Raw genomic sequence first — 21363 nt, forward strand, 5'->3', positions numbered from 1 at the left:
GATGTCAACCACTTGGATGAGTGGGGACCAGACAGTGGTGGGGAGGGACATGGGTTTATGCCACCCTCACCCACTGTCATTGGCAGAGCTGGTGATACCATACCCTTTAGAATGTGGGACTTGAAGAGATTGGTTTATTCATTTTCATTCATGTGAACAGATGCCAGGAAGGCAAATCAAAGTCAATAGGTTAGAGACAGAAAGAGAGGTGGAAATTCTGGGACAAAAGTGAAACTTTGCAAAGGACATTCACGTTCATTCAAATAACTATTTAGCAGGATCTACTCTGTATCAGGCACTACTTGATACTGTCCTAGGTTCTGGGGACAAGCACTAAATAAGTCTGTACTTTCATGGCAGTTACACTGTAGCAGGCAAGACAGACAAAAACGAAATGAATAAACCAGATAGTTTCAAATGGCAATCATTGTATCCAGGAAGAAATAAGACAGGGTGAGGTAATGACCAGTGACAGGGCTTGTGGGTGGGGAAGGGGCAAGGCACCGGCCCTCCAAGCCTGCTTTTAGCAACCACACTCCAGTCTAAATGAGCCAAACCTGGCCAATAAATTCAGCTTCACAGCCATGTGAGTGGCAGGGCCGCTATTCCTGGACCATATGTCTGTACAGAGGGATTGGGGTTGAAAGGTCAGCTGAAAGCTTTGGTCCTGGCCAACTGGGCTGTGTGCAGAGGCCAAGGCCAAGTTTGGCTTTGGGAGCTATATTAAGCTTGCCAGCACTGGTGAAGCTGAGCAGCGTTTGGGGCTTGGGTTCTGGAGCCACACGGCAGTGACACTTTGCCCAATTAACTAGATAACACATGATATCTAGCGCTCTCAGTGTTAGCCACGGTGAGTTGGACTCTGAACACTGGATAGACGATTCCTATGCAGCCTGCCTTTCTTGCCCAGAATTGAGGCTGAGTGGGACTTGTCCGGGAAACATGCGCCTTCTGTGACCTGGGTCTAGGGTAAGTGCAATTTGCGGGTGAAGGGAAGTGCTCGGTGTGGGAGCAGCAGGGGGGGTTGTCGCGTTCTGTGCTCTGTCTTCCCGGTGTTTGAGCTTCTTTTTTTTTTTACTCTTGTTGGATTTTCAGTCTTGAGGAATAAAGAGAAATGAACTGATACTCCGGAGGCAGGGACTGGGTAAACTTTTGCAAACCACTTTAACTTATATTTATCTCAGTTCCCTTTTCTCTATTGTGGGGTAACACATTTTGCCCTGATTACCCTACAGGGATTTTTATGAATATCAAAGGAGATGTGGATTTGAAAAGTCACTGCTTAAGCACTTATGATGCTCTATGGCAATAATGTGGTATTATTAATATTAATATTATTATACCTAGGTGCTATATCATACACCTAGGTGATGTATATTATGCAACTATGTGATCATTGGTTCAGGTGTGTGTACTTTGTTGTTGAAAGGTTCTAGAGAAGTTCATTTCAACAATCATTCATTGCACTAAACACTGGAGATTTAAAAAATGTTTAAGACTCAGTCCCTTCCCTGGGGAGTATCTAAGTGGAGTGAACAATTTCCCAAAACACCAAATATATAATTGAGAAGATATTTATGCAGCTTTCAGACAGAATGATCTAGATCACGTTTTTCTGAGTGTGTGTGTGTGTGTGTGTGTAATGCTACATTTTTGTAAGTATGATATCTGTTGGCTCGACCCCGAAGCAGGCCCTACCTTTGGAAGGTTCCTTCCTCTTTCTCCTCTCCTGACCCTGCTGCCTGACCTGGGTTCTGTCCCTGATCATTCCTGCCCAGATAGTGATTGATAACCAAATTATTATCCTTTCAGATGCTTGCATTTTTACAGAGAATACTTTGATAATAAAAATTGCAAATGTTAGAGCTAGAACAGACCTTAAAGATCATCTTGTTTAATGATTTTTTAAAAAGCCATAAAGTCTTTCCTTCAAGTGAAAGTATGTTTAGAAGCCATTACATGTCAAATAAAAATAGGTCTGGTGAACTAGAGGTGGGAAATGTGAAGGCTTCTTACTCAACCTCGCCACCCCCTGCTATACACACTCTCTGAGCTCAAAAACCACTGCTCTAGTCTGTGGATGAGGAAACAGCTTCTCTAAATGAAGTCATCCACTCAAGATCACACAGCAAGGAAGTGGCAGGTCCAGGCTCTGTACTTTTTTTGACAAAGACCCTCACTCGGTTAAAGAAATGCCACTCTAAGGAGACCACTCACTGGAAGAGGCGCGCCTGCCTGCAGCCTTCCTGGCTGGCCACGTATCTGCCTTGAGTGGAATAATTTGGGCTGAAAGCTGCTCAGAAATGTGGCTCCCAATGTTCTGTGATGGCTCCAGGGCATCTAGGATGCATTCAGTCCTTGGCTGAGAGTCTGCAAATGGAAGACAGGCCAGCCAAGTGTGTTTCTCTCCTGTTCTCAGGAGCAGCCGGCCGCCTGGTAAATCCTGGCTCTAAAGTGCTCACTTCAGCAGAGCTGCTTCTAATGGAACAAGACAGCTGGGGCCACGGCACTGGGGACCATGCAGCTAATGGGTTTGAGCTCTGGTGGCCACCTTCGATCTCATCTACCATTGCTCTGATCCCACGCAAACCCCAAGCCGGCAAAGAGGCTGATGGAGACGAGGGCATCAACCCACCTGTCCCAACCACTGCCTCCTAATGCCAGCCCAACTCAGGAAGAGGAGGGGTGTTGGAGAGAGGCTTCCAGGAGAGAGTGACCAGAAGCAAGTCGGCTCCTCTGGGTGCACATTGCCAATGAAGTCGGGCACGAAGCAGTCAGGGCAGGGGCGGTCTGGGGAGCTCCCGCCACACAAGACAGACAATGTGGGGAAGGAGGAATGATGACCTGAGATCCAGGAGCCCGGGGTTCCAGCTCCAACCTGTTGGATCTGGGAAGGCACCTAACCTGGTACCTGGGCAGGTGCAATAGTCTTGGTGTCTCTCTCCTTCAGTCTTTCCCCCTGCTGCTGCCTCATACTTTGAGGACCTTTTTTCTCTGCTGGAAACCTCATGGCTCCTCATTCCTCTCAGATTAGATCCACTCTCTTTAGCCGGGCAATCAAGTCTCGGGCTCTGTCACAGCCCGCCTCCCAGCCTTGTCTCCCATCCATCCACTGGACACAAATACCTGGGCTTCCCTTCAGGCCTTTGTTGTCAAAACCTTTTGTCCATCACTGGCCCATCCAAATCCTACCCAATTTTTAATTTTTTTAACATCTTTATTGGAGTATAACTGCTTTACAACGGTGTGTTAGTTTCTGCTTTATAACAAAGTGAATCAGCTATACATATACATATATCTGCATATCCCCTCCCTCTTGCCTCTCCCTCCCTCCCTCCCCATCCCACCCCGCTAGGTGGTCACAAAGCACCGAGCTGATCTCCCTGTGCTCCACGTTTTTTAAAGCTGTCAAGTCCCAGATCAAATGCTCCTTCCTTCAGGACATCTTCCCTAATCTCACTTGCTTTCCTAAATTATCCCAACTGGCTTTAAATCTCATGGATGGCCAGTTTCTTGGGTTAGTGCCTGTGTCTTCTTCCTTTTTGTATCCCAAGATTTCTGAATGAACTTAAGAATAAACCACTTTACAGCTCAATTTCCTCATCTGAAAAATAGGAAAACCTCATAGAGTTGTCGTAAGGATTAAAATAGTTAATTAGCGCTGAGCAAACTTTCCTTGGACGGTAGCACTAACAGTAGCAAGAACAATAATTACTGTTCTGTGATTGTTGTGGGCTGGAGGTGGTGGATCTGGTCCTGTTGGAGATGGGAGTGGGAGAGGAAGGTGGGTGAGGGCCTCCTGAGCCCGAGGTGATGGTGTCCTCCTCCTTATTCCCATGACCTTTCTTATTCATCTGAGGATTTCCAGACAAAGTCATGGTTAGCTAGAGGGCTCTTTTTTTGGGGGTCATCTCTTCTAAAATACATCCCTTTCATGGGGTGGATCTAAGTGCTAATAACTATTTCCTTGAGGCACTCAGAATTCCTAGCACATAGTGGCCCTCAGGCCACTTTTGGATGTGGGGCTCTGGAATTAATTTTTTCCAAAGCTCCCAGGTGTACCTCTGGGGTTGAGTACCACTGTATTACACCAAAACAAAACAAAATACTGAACATAAGACCTAGATGTCTTGCCTTAGCCTTGTATAAAAAGGAGGGAGCAGGAGGAGGAGGGAGGAGAAGGAGGAAGAGGAGGGAGAATTCTCCCACCATGTATGTATTTTCATCCCTCATATGAATTAATTTTTTTTTTATGAATTCTTATACTATTTTATTTTATTTATTTATTTATTTTAATTTTTTTTTTTAAACTTTATTTATTTATTTATTTTTGGCTGTGTTGGGTCTTCGTTTCTGTACGAGGGCTTTCTCTAGTTGCGGCAAGCAGGGACCACTCTTCATCGCGGTGCGCGGGCCTCTCACTATCGTGGCCTCTCTTGTTGCAGAGCACAGGCTCCAGACGCGCAGGCTCAGCAGTTGTGGCTCACGGGCCTAGTTGCTCCGTGGCATGCGGGATCTTCCCAGACCAGGGCTCGAACCCGTGTCCCCTGCATTGGCAGGCAGATTCTCAACAACTGCGCCACCAGGGAAGCCCTGAATTAATTTTTAAAAATTCCTGGTGACTTTGATTTCAAAGCAAGGCCCTGAAAGCTGTCTTTTCTTTTTTTGCATCCCTTGCAGCATTTAACCCAGAGCCTTTGCCCACATCCTGTGCTCAATAAATATTTGCTTAGTGAATTGAAAAGCTAGTAAATTTAGAAGGAACCTAACTCAGGCTCTGTTGTATTTTAGGTTTTATTGATCATTCCTTCTGTCCCAAAGGCCTTGAATACAGAAGAAAATCCTACCTTTGGTTCAGTTTGGGAATTACAGTCACTTCAGTTAGGCAAAAGTCACATAGACCATGCAGAAGTCAGCGGACCTTCCCTTAAACCCCCAGATATTCACCAGGTGCCTCTACCAGGCACTTAACTCACATTTACTCAGCACCACCTTTGTTTGAACTTACTTGGAAGTGTTCTTTGTTTTGGGGCACGTTCTGACTCCTCAGTGAGATTGTGATCATTTTTGAGGAATGAAAGACAGACCTCCGTTTCATATCTCCCTTCACAGTGCCTAGAATGTTGACCTGTACCCATGGGTACAGAAACACTGCTGATTGGATGACTGGCTTGTATTTATTTAACTTTTCTTTGATGAATACAAAACACACAAGTAGAGGCAGCTTCTCAGGTGGCGGTGAGGAGTTAATGTTAACTTGTGATAAGGGGTGAAGAAAGGGATACACACACATTCCTTTATTCAGCCACTCAGTTCTACCAACTCCCTACCACATTCTGGGTTCACGTCAGGCACCCAGAAGACAAGGCAGATGGTCTCTGGCTCTAAAGATTTTATATTTTCATGGGAAGATATTTGTTCCTTACAGACAAGTTCAAAAACATGATCTGGGACTTTTAACCTAATTTCTGGTGCTATTGCAATGATTTGGGCATTTGGCTTACCGTCCTCAGTAGGCTCGTTGAGATGCCCACTACACGTATTGTCTCTTCCATTTTACTGTGAACGTCTTAAGAGTGTGCATTTTATTTACCTTTGTATCCCAGAGCCTGGCACAGTGCCTGACATAGTGAGTGCTTGTGAAGGACTGTTGATTCACTAAATGGATGGATTTGCATATTTTGCTTGGTTCTCTCCGAGTCTAAGTCTTTTGCCTGAGGGCCATAGCTCCCCTTGGAGTACTGCTGAATAGGCAGGATGTAGTTAATAAAAAATTAAAAAATACACAGAGGACTTGTCCTAAGTGTGCTGTTCAGCGTGGATTTCTAGCTCAAATAAAACATGAGTAAAATGAGTAAAAGCTGAGAGCTCTGATGTAGATGTGTTGTGATTTTCGGTTTAGGTTTTGGCATTTAGAAATGACTTAGTTCCTCTATGCTACTCTTTTTCTCCCTTAAATTCACATCCCTCATAGGCAATTTTAGATACTCTGTACTTGGAAACTACTTCTCGAAATAGAACCACTTTTTTTCCCTCAAGGATGGCCTTATTGCTTTCTGCCTCAGGGATTGGGTTTACCCTGGCTCTGTGTTTTATTGTACTTTTTTCTCTTGCAGCTAAATGTGGTCAACAGTGTCAGCATTTCAGAGGACATCAAACCCTTACCAGGGCTTCCTGGCATTGGAAACATGAACTACCCATCCACTAGCCCTGGATCTCTGGTTAAACACATCTGTGCCATCTGTGGGGACAGATCCTCAGGTATGTACAGAAGCAGACACTCCTCCCAAGTGCCCCATGCAATGGGGGTACCAGAGAAGACATCTCTTCCATTGCCCACTTGGCTCCTTTGTACCCAACGAGAGAAAAAGGGTCTTTGGGGATGGTCCAGCTTGGGGCGCAGGCTGTAAATTTCTGTCACCACAGCCTTAATGAATTTAAAGCATAATTTCATGTGGTGAGATTAGATTTATAGAAAACATTTCAGAAGCCCTTCCCTGGAGTTACTGTGTTGCGTGTGTATCTGGGATAGAGAAGCTGTTGTAATGAGCAAGTATCTCAAGCTAGAGTCTCTTTAATTTTTAAAAAAATATTTTTTATAATTCTAAAAATAATATCCCAACATAGGAAATGTAGGAGAACTAGAAAAGTACCAGTGAAAACAAAGAGTTATCTATGGTGTTCCCAACAAAATAAACCCTTTGATATTTTAGCGAATTTCCTTCTACAACATTCTAGGTTTTTAACATGTTTCCATAGGTGGAAATAAGTGTGTTTTCACTGATTTTATCTTCTTTGATCCTCTTCCATTTTTGCCCAAATTATTTCTTTCCTGACTTGTTTCCCTACCTCTCCATCATTCACGCCTCACCACTCCCCATCTCAACAATTTTGATGACATTTGAATCTCTGATTTGATGAATGAGGAAGATTCTTTTCTATAGTTGTCTATGATGGCTGACAATGTTTTCTCATCTTTTTATTGTCACCAAAGTCACTGCAAAATGTCACTCCACTGAAAGTTCCAGGTGCCTGGAACTTAGCCACACGGCTGATGTTTGCTTGTTCTCAAAAAGTTGTTTCCAAATCATGCAGACTTGACCATTGCCATAGCAATGGAATTCCAGCCATCCTGATAGAGAGTTTTTTCTGCTATGGTTTAATTGAAAGTTGGGCAGTTCTTTCGTATATGGAAGAACCACGGGAATGACAAATTGGTCCCATGTTTCTTAAAGACAAATACTTCAGAGCTGAGAGCATTAGGTTCTTCGAGCCCAAGATAAAATCCCATATTTATTATTGCTATGAGTTCAGGAAATTAGTATAGTCAACTGATTAGGCACAGACCAACTTCATCAAGCAGGCTCTCTCTAGCCACCATTGCATCTTAGAGTGGCTTCCTCTGAAATGTAAGCTCCTGGGATGCAGATATTTACATTGGGTAGAACTTAGGGACTTCAAGTTCACTTCGATATCAGCCTAAATACAACCAAATTAGCAAGTCATGTCAGGTCTATAACTAAACAGTATCACATGTCATACTCAAGAATCAGACATAAATATGTTTTGAATGATCTGTTTCATTATATTTTTCAAGTTCCACAATTCCAGTCCATTGAGCATAGCTGCATGGTGTGTAGTACTGGGAAGACTTCTACTTAGAAAGAGTATGGTGATTGACTCTTGATGCCTATGTGGGCATGGGTATGGTGGCTCTCCTGACCAAATTAGCCATCTCTGGCTGAAGTCATGGAAAACTTGATGTGTGGAACAGGTAATAAGGGTAATGAAACATGTAACAGATTATTCTGGATGAAGCAAAACTACCTTCCATCAGATCTTTATGTCACATCTCAAGATTATATGTCATATTATGCCATAAAGATCATATACCTATTTATTCCTCCAATAGGCAGTAGTATTTAAAAAATTTATAACTCAGGTTCTTGTTCATAGTTTATGATAGAGGATAATACTTTTAAGTGAGATTCCTAAGTCCTTGGGCTTCAATTATGGGGAAATATGTGTGAAGCTGAGGTTCTTTTCCTGCTAAGTAATAAGCATAAATATTTTTATTTCTTATGTATACTAATGTCTTAAATGAAGGCAGAACATTTTGCTTAACTAAACATGAGTTGCCCTATTAAATAAATGCAAGCAAAATCTTAGGTCAGGACTTTTCTAATAATGCTCTCTGGAATTAGTGATTCCAGAGAATCGCTTCCAGAGGGTAGACACGAGGAAGGGCATATTTACTCTGCCTTGGTTTGGTTCCTGTCATCAAGCCTGCCTTCCCTGCTTTGCTTTCTGTCCCATTGCCTAGGTGATGTGCCAGTTTCCCTAGGCAAGAGCCAAGGGGTTCTTTTGCATGAAAGACCCAAATAAACACAAGAATAACATATGGAATGTCCTTTTCTTGTGATCAGGAAAGCACTACGGTGTGTACAGTTGTGAAGGCTGCAAAGGGTTCTTCAAGAGAACCATAAGGAAAGACCTCATCTACACGTGTCGGGATAATAAAGACTGCCTCATTGACAAGCGTCAGCGCAACCGCTGCCAGTACTGTCGCTATCAGAAGTGCCTTGTCATGGGCATGAAGAGGGAAGGTGAGGTTCCCCACTACCCCTCCCTCCACTCGGGGGAGAGCAGTTTGCATATAAATAATGGAAACAAGTGCAGGACATAGGAAAGAGTCCTGCTAGGCTGGACTATGTGGAAGAGGTTTGAAGCGGAGGGGGGAATGACTTTGGGTACCATGATTTCTTGAGTATTTCAGTTGAATGTTTCCTGCCCTGATAAGTGTGTACCCCCGAGCAAAGAGAGCAAGAGCCTCTTCTTCTTCCATGTTCACCTATCCTCTCCTGGACCTCAGATGATGTTCCAAACTGGACCCTCTCCCTTGCTCTTCCAATAGCCAGGCAGCATCAGAGCTGAGGTCTCGGGGTCGTTGTGTGCTGCCCTGTAATGGAACACCAGACTGACCTTCTGGGCAGAGCTGACTTCTCCCCTCTAATCCTCACTCTGGGGAAGCCTGCTGGTTTGATTAATCTCTCTGGGCTTTTATAACCTTGGTCTGCTACAAATCCTCTGAGATTGGTGTATTCCAAAGTCTTTGGGGATTATTGGCATTACCAATTAATCAGACTTCGCCTTCTCATTCAGCGAGATCATCATCATGCGTTTTTAAATGTTACATCTTTCACACTTACAGTGTGGGTTAGCTGGGTTTTTGTAGAAAAAAAAATCTGAAAGTGCTTTCTGTTTATGTACAGATCAAAAAGTCTTTCCGTTAAGTAATACAAATAACTTGAATTGGGCAGTTAATTAGCTAGTGAACTCAAGCAAGTACAGGGTGTAAATGGTGAATCTTAATAGATTTCAGAGTAAGGAGGTCCTGCCTCTCTCTCTAGGAAATGGGAACAAGGAGTTTAGTCCCTCCCAGGTGGCTTCTTATTCTTGAAGAACTTCTTTTCTGTGAGGAGGGGGGAGGCTGGCTGAAAGGACCAATGAAGAAAAAGTTTGAGCCCCTTCTAAGAGAGAATGCTACCAAGAAGGAAAAAAAATGATATTCCTAGCATGTTTGAGACGGAGGTGGCCCTTGAGAATAACTTAATAACCCTAACCATTCTACAGCCAAGGAAACAGGCTTGGACTGATGGAGTGAGTTTTCCAAGGTCCCCAAGGTAGGTGATGAACAGAGACTAGGACCTCTTACTCTCAGGTCAGAATCTCAAATTGACAGACCCCCAAATCTGCCCTCCCAACCTGTTCATCACATGGTCCTCCCCATTTTAGGAAATAGCCATTTTTCAGTTGCTCAGACCAAAAGCCATTGGACACCTCTTTTTCTTTCATACACCGCATTCAATGGGTGAGGAAATCTTGTCTCTTTCTCAAAAGATGTTCAGAATCTTTCCATGTCTCACTATTTTTACTGTTATCACCAAGCCACCATTCTTTTTTGTAATAATACAAATAGCCTCCTAGGAAGTTTCTCTGCTTCCATCTTTATCTTCCTTGGGTCTCTCCTTATCAAAGCAACCTGAGTGAGGCTTTGAACAATTGGGTCAGGTGAAGCCTTTCCTTCACCAAAACCCTCTGATGCCTTCCCTTCTTACTCAGAAAAAAAGGCAAAATTCTGGTCATGACTTCAAGGTCATACATAGTCTGGCTGCCCTGTGTCTCTCTGCTCCAGCCTTCCCAGTCTCTTTGCTGGGCCGTCAGGGGTGCTCCCACCCTAGGGCCTTTGCACTTACTGTTCTGTCTGCTTGGACTGCCCTCTTCCCAGGTACCTGCATGACTCACTTCTCCTCCTTCGTACCTTTACTTGATTGTCAACTTCTTGATAAAGCTTTGCCTGACTACACTGTCTCAGATTGCCCCAAACACCCTCATACTTCCCAGTCTCTTTCCCACAGCACTTACCACTATCGAACATACTTTAAAATTTTGTCTGCTGTCTGTCTCCAAGAACGCAGGGATATTTTTCCTGCCTTTTCCCCCCCACTGCTATATCACCAGTGACGAGCACGTAGTAGACATTTAAGAAAAAATTGTTGAGAGAATGGATGAGTGATTTAAACTAAATATTGGAATCATAAGTTTTAGTAATGCAGGAGCTTCTAAAAATGATTCATTCACTCAGTCATTCATTCATCAAGTATGACTTGAGTGACTACTTCATGCTTGTGTCATACTTGCTGTAGAGGGGTCAACAATTTTCTAGACTGGAACATGTGATGTGAAAAATCAGCTGGTCGAGACTGTCTTCTCTTCACTGGGATAGAATTGATACTCTTTGTAGCTTCCACCACCGTGGTAGTCAAAACATAAAATTAATGCCCCCAAAGTGTGTCTCTCATCAGCATAGCGCATGATTGCTGTAGATTGCAAATCACCTATACTCGATTCTCCTGCCTCACAGTCTAATTCTGACTCTCAAAGCTCAACCTGAATATTTCTGGCTCAATTAGGGTCAGAGTGGTTCACAGAGCAAATGATGGGAAGTGTGGTTCTTTATTTTAAGTCAAACAGGGACATGTAGATTGTAAGAGCCTGGGCAGTCCTTCTTTTAAACCTAGTATTATGATTCTTTCATAGCAAATTGGGTCCAGTTTTGGTTCCTGCATTAAAAAAATAATAATAATGTGGAGCAACAGGAGTGATGAAAAGCTGAGTAATAAAGATTAGGAGGGGAAAAGGGGCTCTCTGAGAAATTGCTAAAGGAATTGATACTATTTACCCTGACAAAGAGAAGGCAAAGAAGCGAATCAATTCCTCATCTCACTATATGGAGGGTCACTTTAAACATGTTACTGGACAGCCTTTCCTTTGCCACTATCATTTCTGGCCTTCATTTACAGAATTTGGGGCTCAGTTCAGACACTTTCTTGAGGACAAGAATAATAAAATCCTGGAACAGATAACTGAGTGATACTATGGAATTTACATTCCTAGAGAGTTGGACAGACAGACAGACAGAGATGAAATTGGGGTGGGCTCAGAATTCACCTGCCTAAAGCCAGGGTACATAATGGCGAAGCTGGAGTGGACATTTGCTATTGTCTGATGTAACACATTCATTCCCTGAAAGAAGAAGCAGAGGTTCTGAGAGGCTAGGGTCTTGCCTAAGCTTACATGGCAAGCTAATGGCAGAGCTGGTGTAGGACTGGGACGCTCTGACTTCCAGGCCACCAAACAATCCTCAGGGGTTCTGGAGAAGTCTATTTCCATAATTTTTGGTCATATAATGAGGTTTGGGTAGTAAGAGAATGGATTATTTTTGAGGCAATTTGTGGTCAGCACTTGACATTCCTGTGGGTCTATTAATCCAACCAGCCCAGAGCCTTGAAGTCAGGGGTAAGCTCAGGAGGCAGCCAGCCTGGGTCTACATGCTGGCTTCACCACTTCTAGCTCTGTGACCTCAGGCAGGTTACCTAACTTCTCTGTGGCTCATAGCATTTCAGAGGGCTCTTGTGGGGGTTAAATGAAATATAATTACGAAAAGTGTTGAGCATAATTCTGACACAGAAAAAGGGCTCCATAAATTTTGGCTATTTTAATACATCGCAATAAATGTGTGTTGGGCTAATGGAAAATCCTGTTTTAGGCCCCACTGGCCCCTCAATGTACCCTGATGTACTGAGTAGCAGTAGCTCAAAATGCGCCGTAGAAGATTTCTTTCAACAACAGATACGTGACTCCTCATTGATGACAGTAAGATTTATGGCACAAAAAGGAGAACTGAATAGCAAAGGATCACTCAGTTAATTGCAAAATTGGAATAAGAATCTAATTCCCTGAAGCCAAGGTTATTTTCTTTGGAGCTTGAAGGTTATTTTCCTTGAGTGTTACAAATCTGTAGAAGAAATCAATTGAGGGCCACAAGAGGAACTTGGTTTGCTTTCATCCATCTTTTCAAGTCAAGACAAATAGAAGCCCATTAATCTACCTTTAAAAAAAATTAATACAAGAAGCATTCAACTTTAACCAGCAAATCCAACTGATGATAAAAACACATATGAGAGTTTCTGTATGTTGTCAGTGAATGAAGGCTAACAGAATGGACAGAAAGAAAGGATAAGGGGAAAAGAGAAACAGGGAGAGGGAAGAAGAGGTCAAAAGCGGGGTTAGAGAGAGGACCAGAGCAGACCCCGAGAGTGGAAAGAGAGGCCAAGGGGAGGGGAAATGCTACTTCTCAAAAAACTTTTAAATAATTGTTTAATCTTCATAAAACAATCTCAGGTAAGTACTATAATCCCCACTGTACATGTAAGGAAACTGAGGCTTTATAAACTGAGTACCATGTCCGATGTTACTAGCTAGGAAGTGGTCGGGCCCATTTTGAAAAAGATTTCTTTGACTCCAAGGTACATGATTTTTGCTCTTCTCCTATTTTGTCCTCTCTGCTCTCTTTCTCGTCCATTTCTTCTTTTTCTTACTCTCCTGCTTTAATCTCTCTTTCCTTTCTTCCTTTACGCCTTCTTTCCTACCCTCCCTCCCTCTCAACCCCTGAATATCATTCTCATCTTGAGGTTTCTTGGTGTGTCTCTATTAGAGATGGTGATGCATCAGCCGTATTTGTGCTGTCAGACCCTTCTCTGACCTACTTTGAGAGATCAATAATATCACTTGCGTGACAAACTAGATGTCCAGCATCGGTCCCAGTTCATTCCGCAGCCTTGTGGCTCAGAGAGTAAGAGGTGCCTTGGAAAGTGGACAAAGGGGAGGAAAGGAGAGGAGATGAGAGGTAGAAATTGCTCATGGAGTAGCTGTCACTGAGGTCCCTCTTGGCCACTGCTTAGAGTATAATTTTCTTGATTCTTGGGATTTAGAAAATATGTGCCAATATTGAATTCTGCTTATTGCTACTGGGAATAAGAAGATGGAAACTGAAGCTTTCGAGAGGATGGAAACTAACCCCATAGAGACTGTTCTCCCAGTGAAGAGCACAGAATTGGGAAAGGGGTCTGCCTGACATTCTAATGTACAGACCCAGAGGGTTCTTTGATGAAAACCCTAAGCTTGGGGAATCTGAGAAAATTCCAGCCTCCGCCTTTGCCTGTGTACCCTTCCCCACCCCCCAAATCAGCTGCTGATTCTGAAATGTCATCTAGGTGACATTACTCCACCCTTTCGCTTACTAAATACCCACATGGCTCCCTGAAGATCTTCCCTGACAAGTCAGATCAGGTGATGCCGTGTTCAGGCCGGTGCACTAGGGGCAGACCTAATGGGACGTGAATGCCAAGGATGATGCACAGGATGTGACAGAGGGAGTTTTTAGAGTCATGTGCTTGTTACTTAACTATTGCATGCTCACAGTTTATTAGAGGTAGCAGGTGGAAGAAGGATAAGGGAGACAGCATGCAAGGAGACAGTGGTTCATTAAAAGAAAGGGCAGAATTGGAGGTTATTAAAGCTTAAAAGGCACATTTCTTAGAGTGGTCCCCATAATGAACTGGAAAGACTACGGACTGAAAAAAACCCATAGTTTGGCACAGGCATAAGAAAACAGCTGAGCTCTGCTTTCTTGGTTTCATCTGTTAACATGACAGCATCTCTGATTCATTACCACCATGATGCCCATTTTACAGAGGAGGAAACTGAGGCTTAGGGCTGTAATTAACTTTCCCACAGTTGTCCTGGGCATATGGTAACGTCTGCACGTCCTTGTCCCTGCCAGCTGTGCAAGAAGAAAGGCAGAGAAGCCGGGAGCGGGCTGAGAGTGAGGCAGAATGTGCCAGTAGTGGCCATGAAGATATGCCCGTGGAGAGGATTCTGGAGGCTGAACTTGCTGTTGAACCAAAGACAGAATCCTACGGTGACATGAACATGGAGAATTCGGTAGGTGGTCTTAGATCTCCATCCACCTCCCATTTCTTGGAGGGGGCTGGAGGTGGGGAAGGAGTATGTTTGAGTCCTAGAACCTGTCCGTTCAGAGTACCTTGTTCCTTTTTCAGACAAATGACCCCGTCACCAACATATGCCATGCTGCTGACAAGCAGCTCTTTACTCTCGTTGAATGGGCCAAGCGTATTCCCCACTTCTCTGACCTCACCTTGGAGGACCAGGTCATTCTGCTCCGGGCAGGTAAGCGATAGCAGGGCTCCTTTCTTCTTGGGTTGCCATTTTGAAATTACCCTTGGGATCCTAAAACAAGTGACCTGATGGAGCTGTAACCCATCCAAGCTGTGCACCTTGTTGAGACAGGATAACCCTATGCGAGGTTGTTCTTTTTTATATTATTGGTAAGCTCTGAAATTTGGATGGCCCTCCCCCAAAACTTTCATTTCCAAATGAAACACTGTTTGTTACTGGAGGAGTAAGACTCTTTTTCTTTTTTTTAATATTTAAATTTTCTCTTTTATACTTAAAGAAATTTTTATTAGTTTCTACATGCATTTTATTATCAGAGAAAAATAACTTTTTAAACACACGCATAATTAAAAAAACAAGGCAGGTTTACAAGAAGGTGAGAATTTTCTATTTAATGAGATTTGTCTGTCCATTGGTTCTCTTAAACTGCTTCCTAGAATCCTTTTAGTGACCAAGAAAGGCTCTTTTTCCATGCAAATTTTATGCAGCCTTTATAATTTGCATTTAATTTTCAAAGACAGTTAAACAATTGTTGTTCAAGACAATCTGAAGCTGTGCCTCATTACTGTTATGAAATTAGAAAATAGAGATATTCCCATTTCACAGGTGAAATAGGGGAAGCCAAAGGTTTTTGCTCAGGTTTTTACTAGATGGATTCCAGGGTCCCTTCCTATTTTAAGATTCTACATGCTGTAATCTCTCTAGCCTCCCATTTCTGGGACACTGTGCAGTTGACATATGCCAAATCTCCTCTTTGTCATGGAGCCGGCAGGGAAATTTCATGAAGATTCGCTGAGCTTGGGGAGGCAGTCCACTTATTTCAGCCCTATTAGATAATGAGCGATCCCTGAGTGTCGATGGAAAGCTACATGCCGTGCTGGGTGCTGCTAGACAACGCCTAAGAAGTAAAACTAGGTTGTCAGGTCCTGGGGGCAGACACCGCAGGGTATACTCGCTCTATCTACCATGGCAGCTAACATAGTGACCATTACCCTTTAAGTGTTCAATCCATATTTGTTGATGAACTGGAGGGAAAAAAAGAGTCCTTGTCCTCAAGCTGCCATTCTGGGCTGCACTGGGGAGACTGTGGGGGAGGAGCATACCCACGAGTCAGGGGACCCCAGTCTTACCCTTTGTTCCCTCACTAATTAGTGGTGTCATCTGGAACTAGTTTTTGACCTCCCTGGATTTCTGGTTCTGTTTTTATTCCAAAGGATAATAATACATGCCTTGGATGATTATCAATGAAGCAAGAGTGTGGTCAGGTTTCCCTCAAGGCCTCCTTCTTATTCTTGCAGGGTGGAATGAATTGCTGATCGCCTCCTTTTCCCACCGCTCGGTTTCTGTGCAGGATGGCATCCTTCTGGCCACGGGTTTACACGTCCACCGGAGCAGTGCCCACAGTGCTGGGGTTGGCTCCATCTTTGACAGGTGGCTCTATTCTGCTTCCGGCGCTTGTATGTGTGTGTGTGTACCTGTGGGTAGTGCTGGGATGTAGGATGGACAGCCCAATCAGCTGTACTGGCTGGAAGCAGAGACCATTAAGCACATGAAAACATAAACCTGAGGAATGAGAAAGGGATTAAAAGAAATGGTAATCCAAGGAGATGGAGTCAGTCAGAGGTCAACAGAGTTGCTGGCAGATGAAAGACCCTATTATCCCTAAAGGTTTCCAGGGAAGAGACTGTATTATTGACATTACCTAGTAAGGTGGGAGTGGGGAGTTTGAACTGCTTATCCAAGGGGGCCTGGATGGGAATGAGGGTTTAGGATCTGACTTTAGGAATCTGGGAAAGATGAGCTGAGGTTTTGCTGGTCTCTGCACCAGGCTCTCTGGGGGAATCCTGCTATAAGAGCGACAGCCTCAGTCTGGGATTCTGTGGAAGCAACCTAAGTGTCCATCATTGGATGAATGGATAAAGAAGATGTGGCAAATATATACAATGGAATATTACTTAGCCATAAAAAGGAACGAAATTGAGTTATTTGTAGTGAGGTGGATGGAGTTAGAGTCTGTCATACAGAGTGAAGTAAGTCAGAAAGAGAAAAACAAATACAGTATGCTAACACATATATATGGAATCTAAGGGAAAAAAAAAAAAAGTCATGAAGAACCTAGTGGCAAGACGAGAAGAAAGGCACAGACCTACTAGAGAATGGACTTGAGGATATGGGGAGGGGGAAGGGTAAGATGTGACAAAGTGAGACAGTGGCATGGACATATATACACTACCAAACATAAAATAGGTAGCTAGTGGGAAGCAGCCACATAGCACAGGGAGATAAGCTCGGTGCTTTGTGACCACCTAGAGGGGTGGGATAGGGAGGGTGGGAGGGAGGGAGACGCAAGAGGGAAGAGATATGGGAACATATGTATATGTATAACTGATTCACTTTGTTATACAGCAGAAACTAACACACCATTGTAAAGCAACTATACTCCAATAAAGATGTTAAAAAAAAGAAAATTAAGCCAGGTGATCTAAAGAGATGAGAGATGAATGGGTGGGTGACAGGATGGAGAACTGGGAAAGGAAGAGTAAGATTGAAAATAGTGTCTCTGTCCAATGCCAGGGCCCTGTGGTCCCTTCCCAACACCATCATAAGTGGTCTTCCAGGGCCATGCACACATCCATCTAAGATGTCCCTACTCCTTCCCTGCCTTTTCCCACAACATGTTCCACATGGAGACCATCACGGTCTTCAGTTGACTCAGCCCTCTTGATGGTGTCTAGAAATTTCTGCCCTGTCACGGAACGCCGTCCTTTGCAGTGTTCTTCCAGACATGCGATGCCCTCACCCTGCTTTGCCCGTTGCATTTCTGCCAATTCACAAATCCTCTAGGCTGCCTTTCCAGCTCCCTCTCTATGTTCACTGCCTCATCCTTGGTGTTCCCTGGGACTTTGATCATGGCAGTTATTGGTTTTGTGTTGCTGCCACGTATTGCTTCTGTGTCTGCTTCTTTAATTAAACTGTGAGCTCTTTGAGATCAGGGACTGTATCTTATTCATCTCTGTGCCCCTAGTAGCTGGCGCATCTACTGGAAAATGGGGTGGGTACATAATAAATATTGGTTGCATTCATTTTATCAGCCCTTGGCCTGGTATTCATGATTTTCTCATCACCTGCCATTGTTTCCTGTGAACAGAGTTCTGACTGAGCTGGTCTCCAAAATGAAAGACATGCAGATGGATAAGTCGGAGCTGGGGTGCCTACGAGCCATCGTGCTATTTAACCCAGGTGAGTGCGCCGTGCTTAGCTCTCCTCCATGGTCGGCCCCCAGTGCTCTGATGTTCTCTAGTCCTCTAGCTCAGCAGAGACAGATAAGGGAGGGCCAGGAGACCTATCCTAGGGAGGACAAAGAGTCAACTCTTCATGGCCTCTGCTCCTCGAGCCATCCTGAAAAGGGTCTCAAATGGGCGTGGAGTGTGCATGTTTGGAGGCAGGTGGGGAGGACGAGAGATGCCAGAGGGCTAGGGTAGTAGCAAAGAAGGCGGTAAAAAGTGGTCAGGTTCTACATATATTTTTAGGCAGAGCCAATGGCATTTGCTGATAGGCTGTGAAAGAAAGAGAGGTATTAAATATAATTCTTAGAATTTTTCATTTTGTTTTCTTGAACACTCGGAAAAACAGAGATTTCATTTACTGAAACAGCGGTTCAAAGGGTGGACGGCTAGGAATCAGGGCTTTGGACATGAGAATCTGAGATGGATAGTAAACGCCCAAGAGTGGCTCTCCCAGAAGCAATTGTTTATGTGAGTCTGGAGTTCAGAGAAGAGGCAGGACCAGAGATGTACATTTGAGAGCTATCAGCCTAGACCTGGCATGCAAGGCTCTGAGACCGGGAGTAAAGTAGAGGCATTGCAGAGCGGAGAGCTGAGGGCTAAGCCCTGGGGCATGGTGATATTTAGAGGTTGCAGAGAAAAGGAAGAGCCAGCAAAGAAGCCTGAGAGGAGGCAGTGAGTGAGACAGGGAAGAACCAAAGAGTAGTGTCCTGGGGGGCCCAGGGAGGAAAAGCATTTCAAGAAGGAGGAAGTGATCAGCTTCTTCAGATGCTGCTGTGGGTCAAGAAAGATGAGTATTCAGAATTACATAGTAATTGACGCACATGCTTCACCTCCTGAATTAGGTGGTCTGTTAATTGATGCAGGATGTGGGTCTGTCCGGTTTTTGTACCCCATCTCTTTACTCAGTCCATACTTAGCACATAGTAAGCACTCAATAAATGTGTGAAGGTAGTATTTCTAGAATGGCCGGGATAAAAAAAAACTCTCCTCCTTGGAGTCAGCGGTGCATACCTTTGCTCCAAGAGTTTATTGGGTAGATTGGGCACAGGAAGGAGGTGTGAGGGCACAAAGGGCTGGCTTTGTGTATTTCACAATGTCCCCCATCCAGCGTGTCTCTCGTAACTCTGCGGGAGGTGGCCTGTGTGAATGGGGACAGACTCTGTAGAAGGGTTTCCCGCAGAGGTGTGTAAGGAGAGGTTGAATCAGCTGTCTTTTTCAGATGCCAAGGGTCTGTCCAACCCCTCTGAGGTGGAGACTCTGCGAGAGAAGGTTTATGCCACCCTCGAGGCCTACACCAAGCAGAAGTACCCGGAACAACCAGGGAGGTGAGGGAGTCCTGGAAGAATGGTAACAACCGCAGCAACTCTTCTGATCTGCCATTAATGAATGGCGACATGCAGCAGGCACTGTCTAGATTTTTTCACAACCGTCTCAAAGCTACTCAGACACTGGCTCCATGAAACCGGAGGTCTCGTCTGTCTTGTTCACCCACTGTTCACCACTTTGGCATCAGAGCCTAACAATTAGTATTCATCTTTAAATGTTGAATGAACACCCCAGTGAACGAACGATGGTGGGAATCCTTAGCTCCAATTTCTAAAGAGGCCCCAAGGCTCCGAAAGGAACCTTGCCCAGGGTCACAGAGCTGGTGCATGGTGGGGCAGGTTGTGAACCCAAGTTTGCTTGATTTCGAAGAGCTTGTGCTTTTCAGTGTGACTGCATTGCTTTCTGCTTTGCCCTCATGGAAGCCCCCATGCAGTAAAAGGTACAGGCTTTGGTAGCCAGGAGAGGTGACCGCTGGCCCCGAGGATGCCATCTGTAGCCTCTGGCAAGGTCCTGGGTCTGGGCTTCTTGTCTGAGAAGGGAGACATCGGTCAGAGGATCTCTGAGGCCATCTACCAGTATTCCTGAGTGGTTAAAAAAATCCTTTTCCCAAATGTTTCCCCCAAGTACAGCTGAATAAAAGTTTTCCTCCTCCACTAACTCTAGTTAAAAAGAGAGAATATGATCCTCAAACCTCACAGAAAATGAAAAATGAAACTTGAAAAATACTTCTTTAAAGGCATGAGTTTGTTTTTAGGATTAATTACCTATGCTCCCAATTCTCACTGATGACTTTTATTCCTCTGTGGAGTCTAATTTCCATTAGCCCATTTTTCCTGGATCATAAGCCACTATCTCTCAATTGTCCAGAAGAGGCTGAGCTCGTTTTTTATCACAGGCAATGAATGCATCTGTGTGAGTGGGGTCCAGCCAGTTGATACAATAAATGTGCAGGCCTTGTGTGTTACGGAGACTAAGCTGTGACAACAGACTTCCCAAATATCAATAGTTGAACACAAGTTTATTTCTTCCTCACAAATCAGTCCTGGATGGGTAGTCAATCTAGTGTGGTGACTTTCTTCCACACCATCGCTCAGGGACCCAGGCTCCTGCCTTGTTGGGGTTCCACCATGTCGTCGAGTCTCATGTTTTGTTTTGTTTTTGTAATTAATTAATTAATTTATTTATTTATTTTTGGCTGTGTTGGGTCTTTGTTTCTACGCGAGGGCTTTTCTCTAGTTGCAGCAAGCGGGGGCCACTCTTCATCGCGGTGCGCGGGCCTCTCACTATCGCGGCCTCTCTTGTTGCGGAGCACAGGCTCCAGACGCGCAGGCTCAGCAATTGTGGCTCATGGGCCCACTTGCTCCGCGTCATGTGGGATCTTCCCAGACCAGGGCTCGAACCCGTGTCCCCTGCATTGGCAGGCAGATTCTCAACCACTGTGCCACCAGGGAAGCCCTCATTGTGTTTTGTATGCTGATGATGGAAGGGAAAGAGGAGGAGGAGCACAGAGGTGAGGCTATGTGAGCAACACATTGACCTGGAAAGGGCACCCCCTCCCTTTACTCACTTCCATTGTATAAACTTGGTCACATGGACCAGCTAGCCAAGAAGGAGACTGGAGCTGGATGCCAGCTGTGCAGCTGGATGCCAAGGAAGAAGGGGAGAATGGATTTTGCTAGGCACCTGGCAGTCTCTCCTACATCTGAAGTGGGTGAGATTGAAAGAGCCCTACCCAACAAGCAGGGCCTGGCTGCCAGCATCGGCTCAGCTTCTGGCCGGTGAGAGCTGACTGAAAGCCCTGTGCTGGATGATATCCACCGAATCTCCCAGCTGTAAGGCAGCATTACTCATGTGTGTGTGTGTGTGTGTGTGTGCGTGTGTGTGTCTGTGTGCACATATTGTGTGCAGGGCATTAGGACTAGGAAGGCTCATATTCATCCTTTTCCTGGACTTGGCTCTAGGTAGTGCTGTTTACCTCTTTAAAAAACAGAACTCTCTTTTTATCTTATTATAAAAGCCAAGCATGCTTTGGTAGGAAATAAGGACAATTTTTTAAAATAAATAGGGTAATATAAACTGATTGTAAATTTGGGAGGTATATTTCTTTCTAGCAGCTTTGTGTATCAATGTATGTATACATAGAAATGTATAT

The 21363-nt window shown here is 44.4% G+C and overlaps 1 protein-coding gene and 1 long non-coding RNA gene across 3 annotated transcripts in view; one reads left to right on the forward strand and one right to left on the reverse strand.

Moving 5' to 3' along the window:
* Positions 1 to 21363, reverse strand: part of LOC309636003 — a 702830-nt gene that overhangs the window by 211233 nt on the left and 470234 nt on the right. The gene's annotated exons all lie outside the window — the stretch shown is intronic.
* RXRG (retinoid X receptor gamma) overlaps positions 1 to 21363 on the forward strand; it is a 43591-nt gene that overhangs the window by 18165 nt on the left and 4063 nt on the right. Inside the window, exons 1-8 of one of the 2 annotated variants that reach the window (XM_082397508.1) lie at positions 739 to 969; positions 6117 to 6261; positions 8427 to 8606; positions 14186 to 14346; positions 14463 to 14592; positions 15897 to 16029; positions 17747 to 17838; positions 19105 to 19210. In XM_082397508.1, coding sequence (XP_082253634.1) covers positions 6189 to 6261; positions 8427 to 8606; positions 14186 to 14346; positions 14463 to 14592; positions 15897 to 16029; positions 17747 to 17838; positions 19105 to 19210 — 875 coding nt within the window. In that variant the 5' untranslated portion in view covers positions 739 to 969; positions 6117 to 6188. Of the gene's footprint in view, positions 1 to 738; positions 970 to 6116; positions 6262 to 8426; positions 8607 to 14185; positions 14347 to 14462; positions 14593 to 15896; positions 16030 to 17746; positions 17839 to 19104; positions 19211 to 21363 lie in introns of those variants that run through there. The other variant, XM_082397507.1, reaches the window with a different exon arrangement.

The sequence above is a fragment of the Balaenoptera borealis genome (assembly GCF_965194805.1).
Source record: "Balaenoptera borealis genome assembly, chromosome: 1".
Lineage (NCBI taxonomy): Eukaryota > Metazoa > Chordata > Mammalia > Artiodactyla > Balaenopteridae > Balaenoptera > Balaenoptera borealis.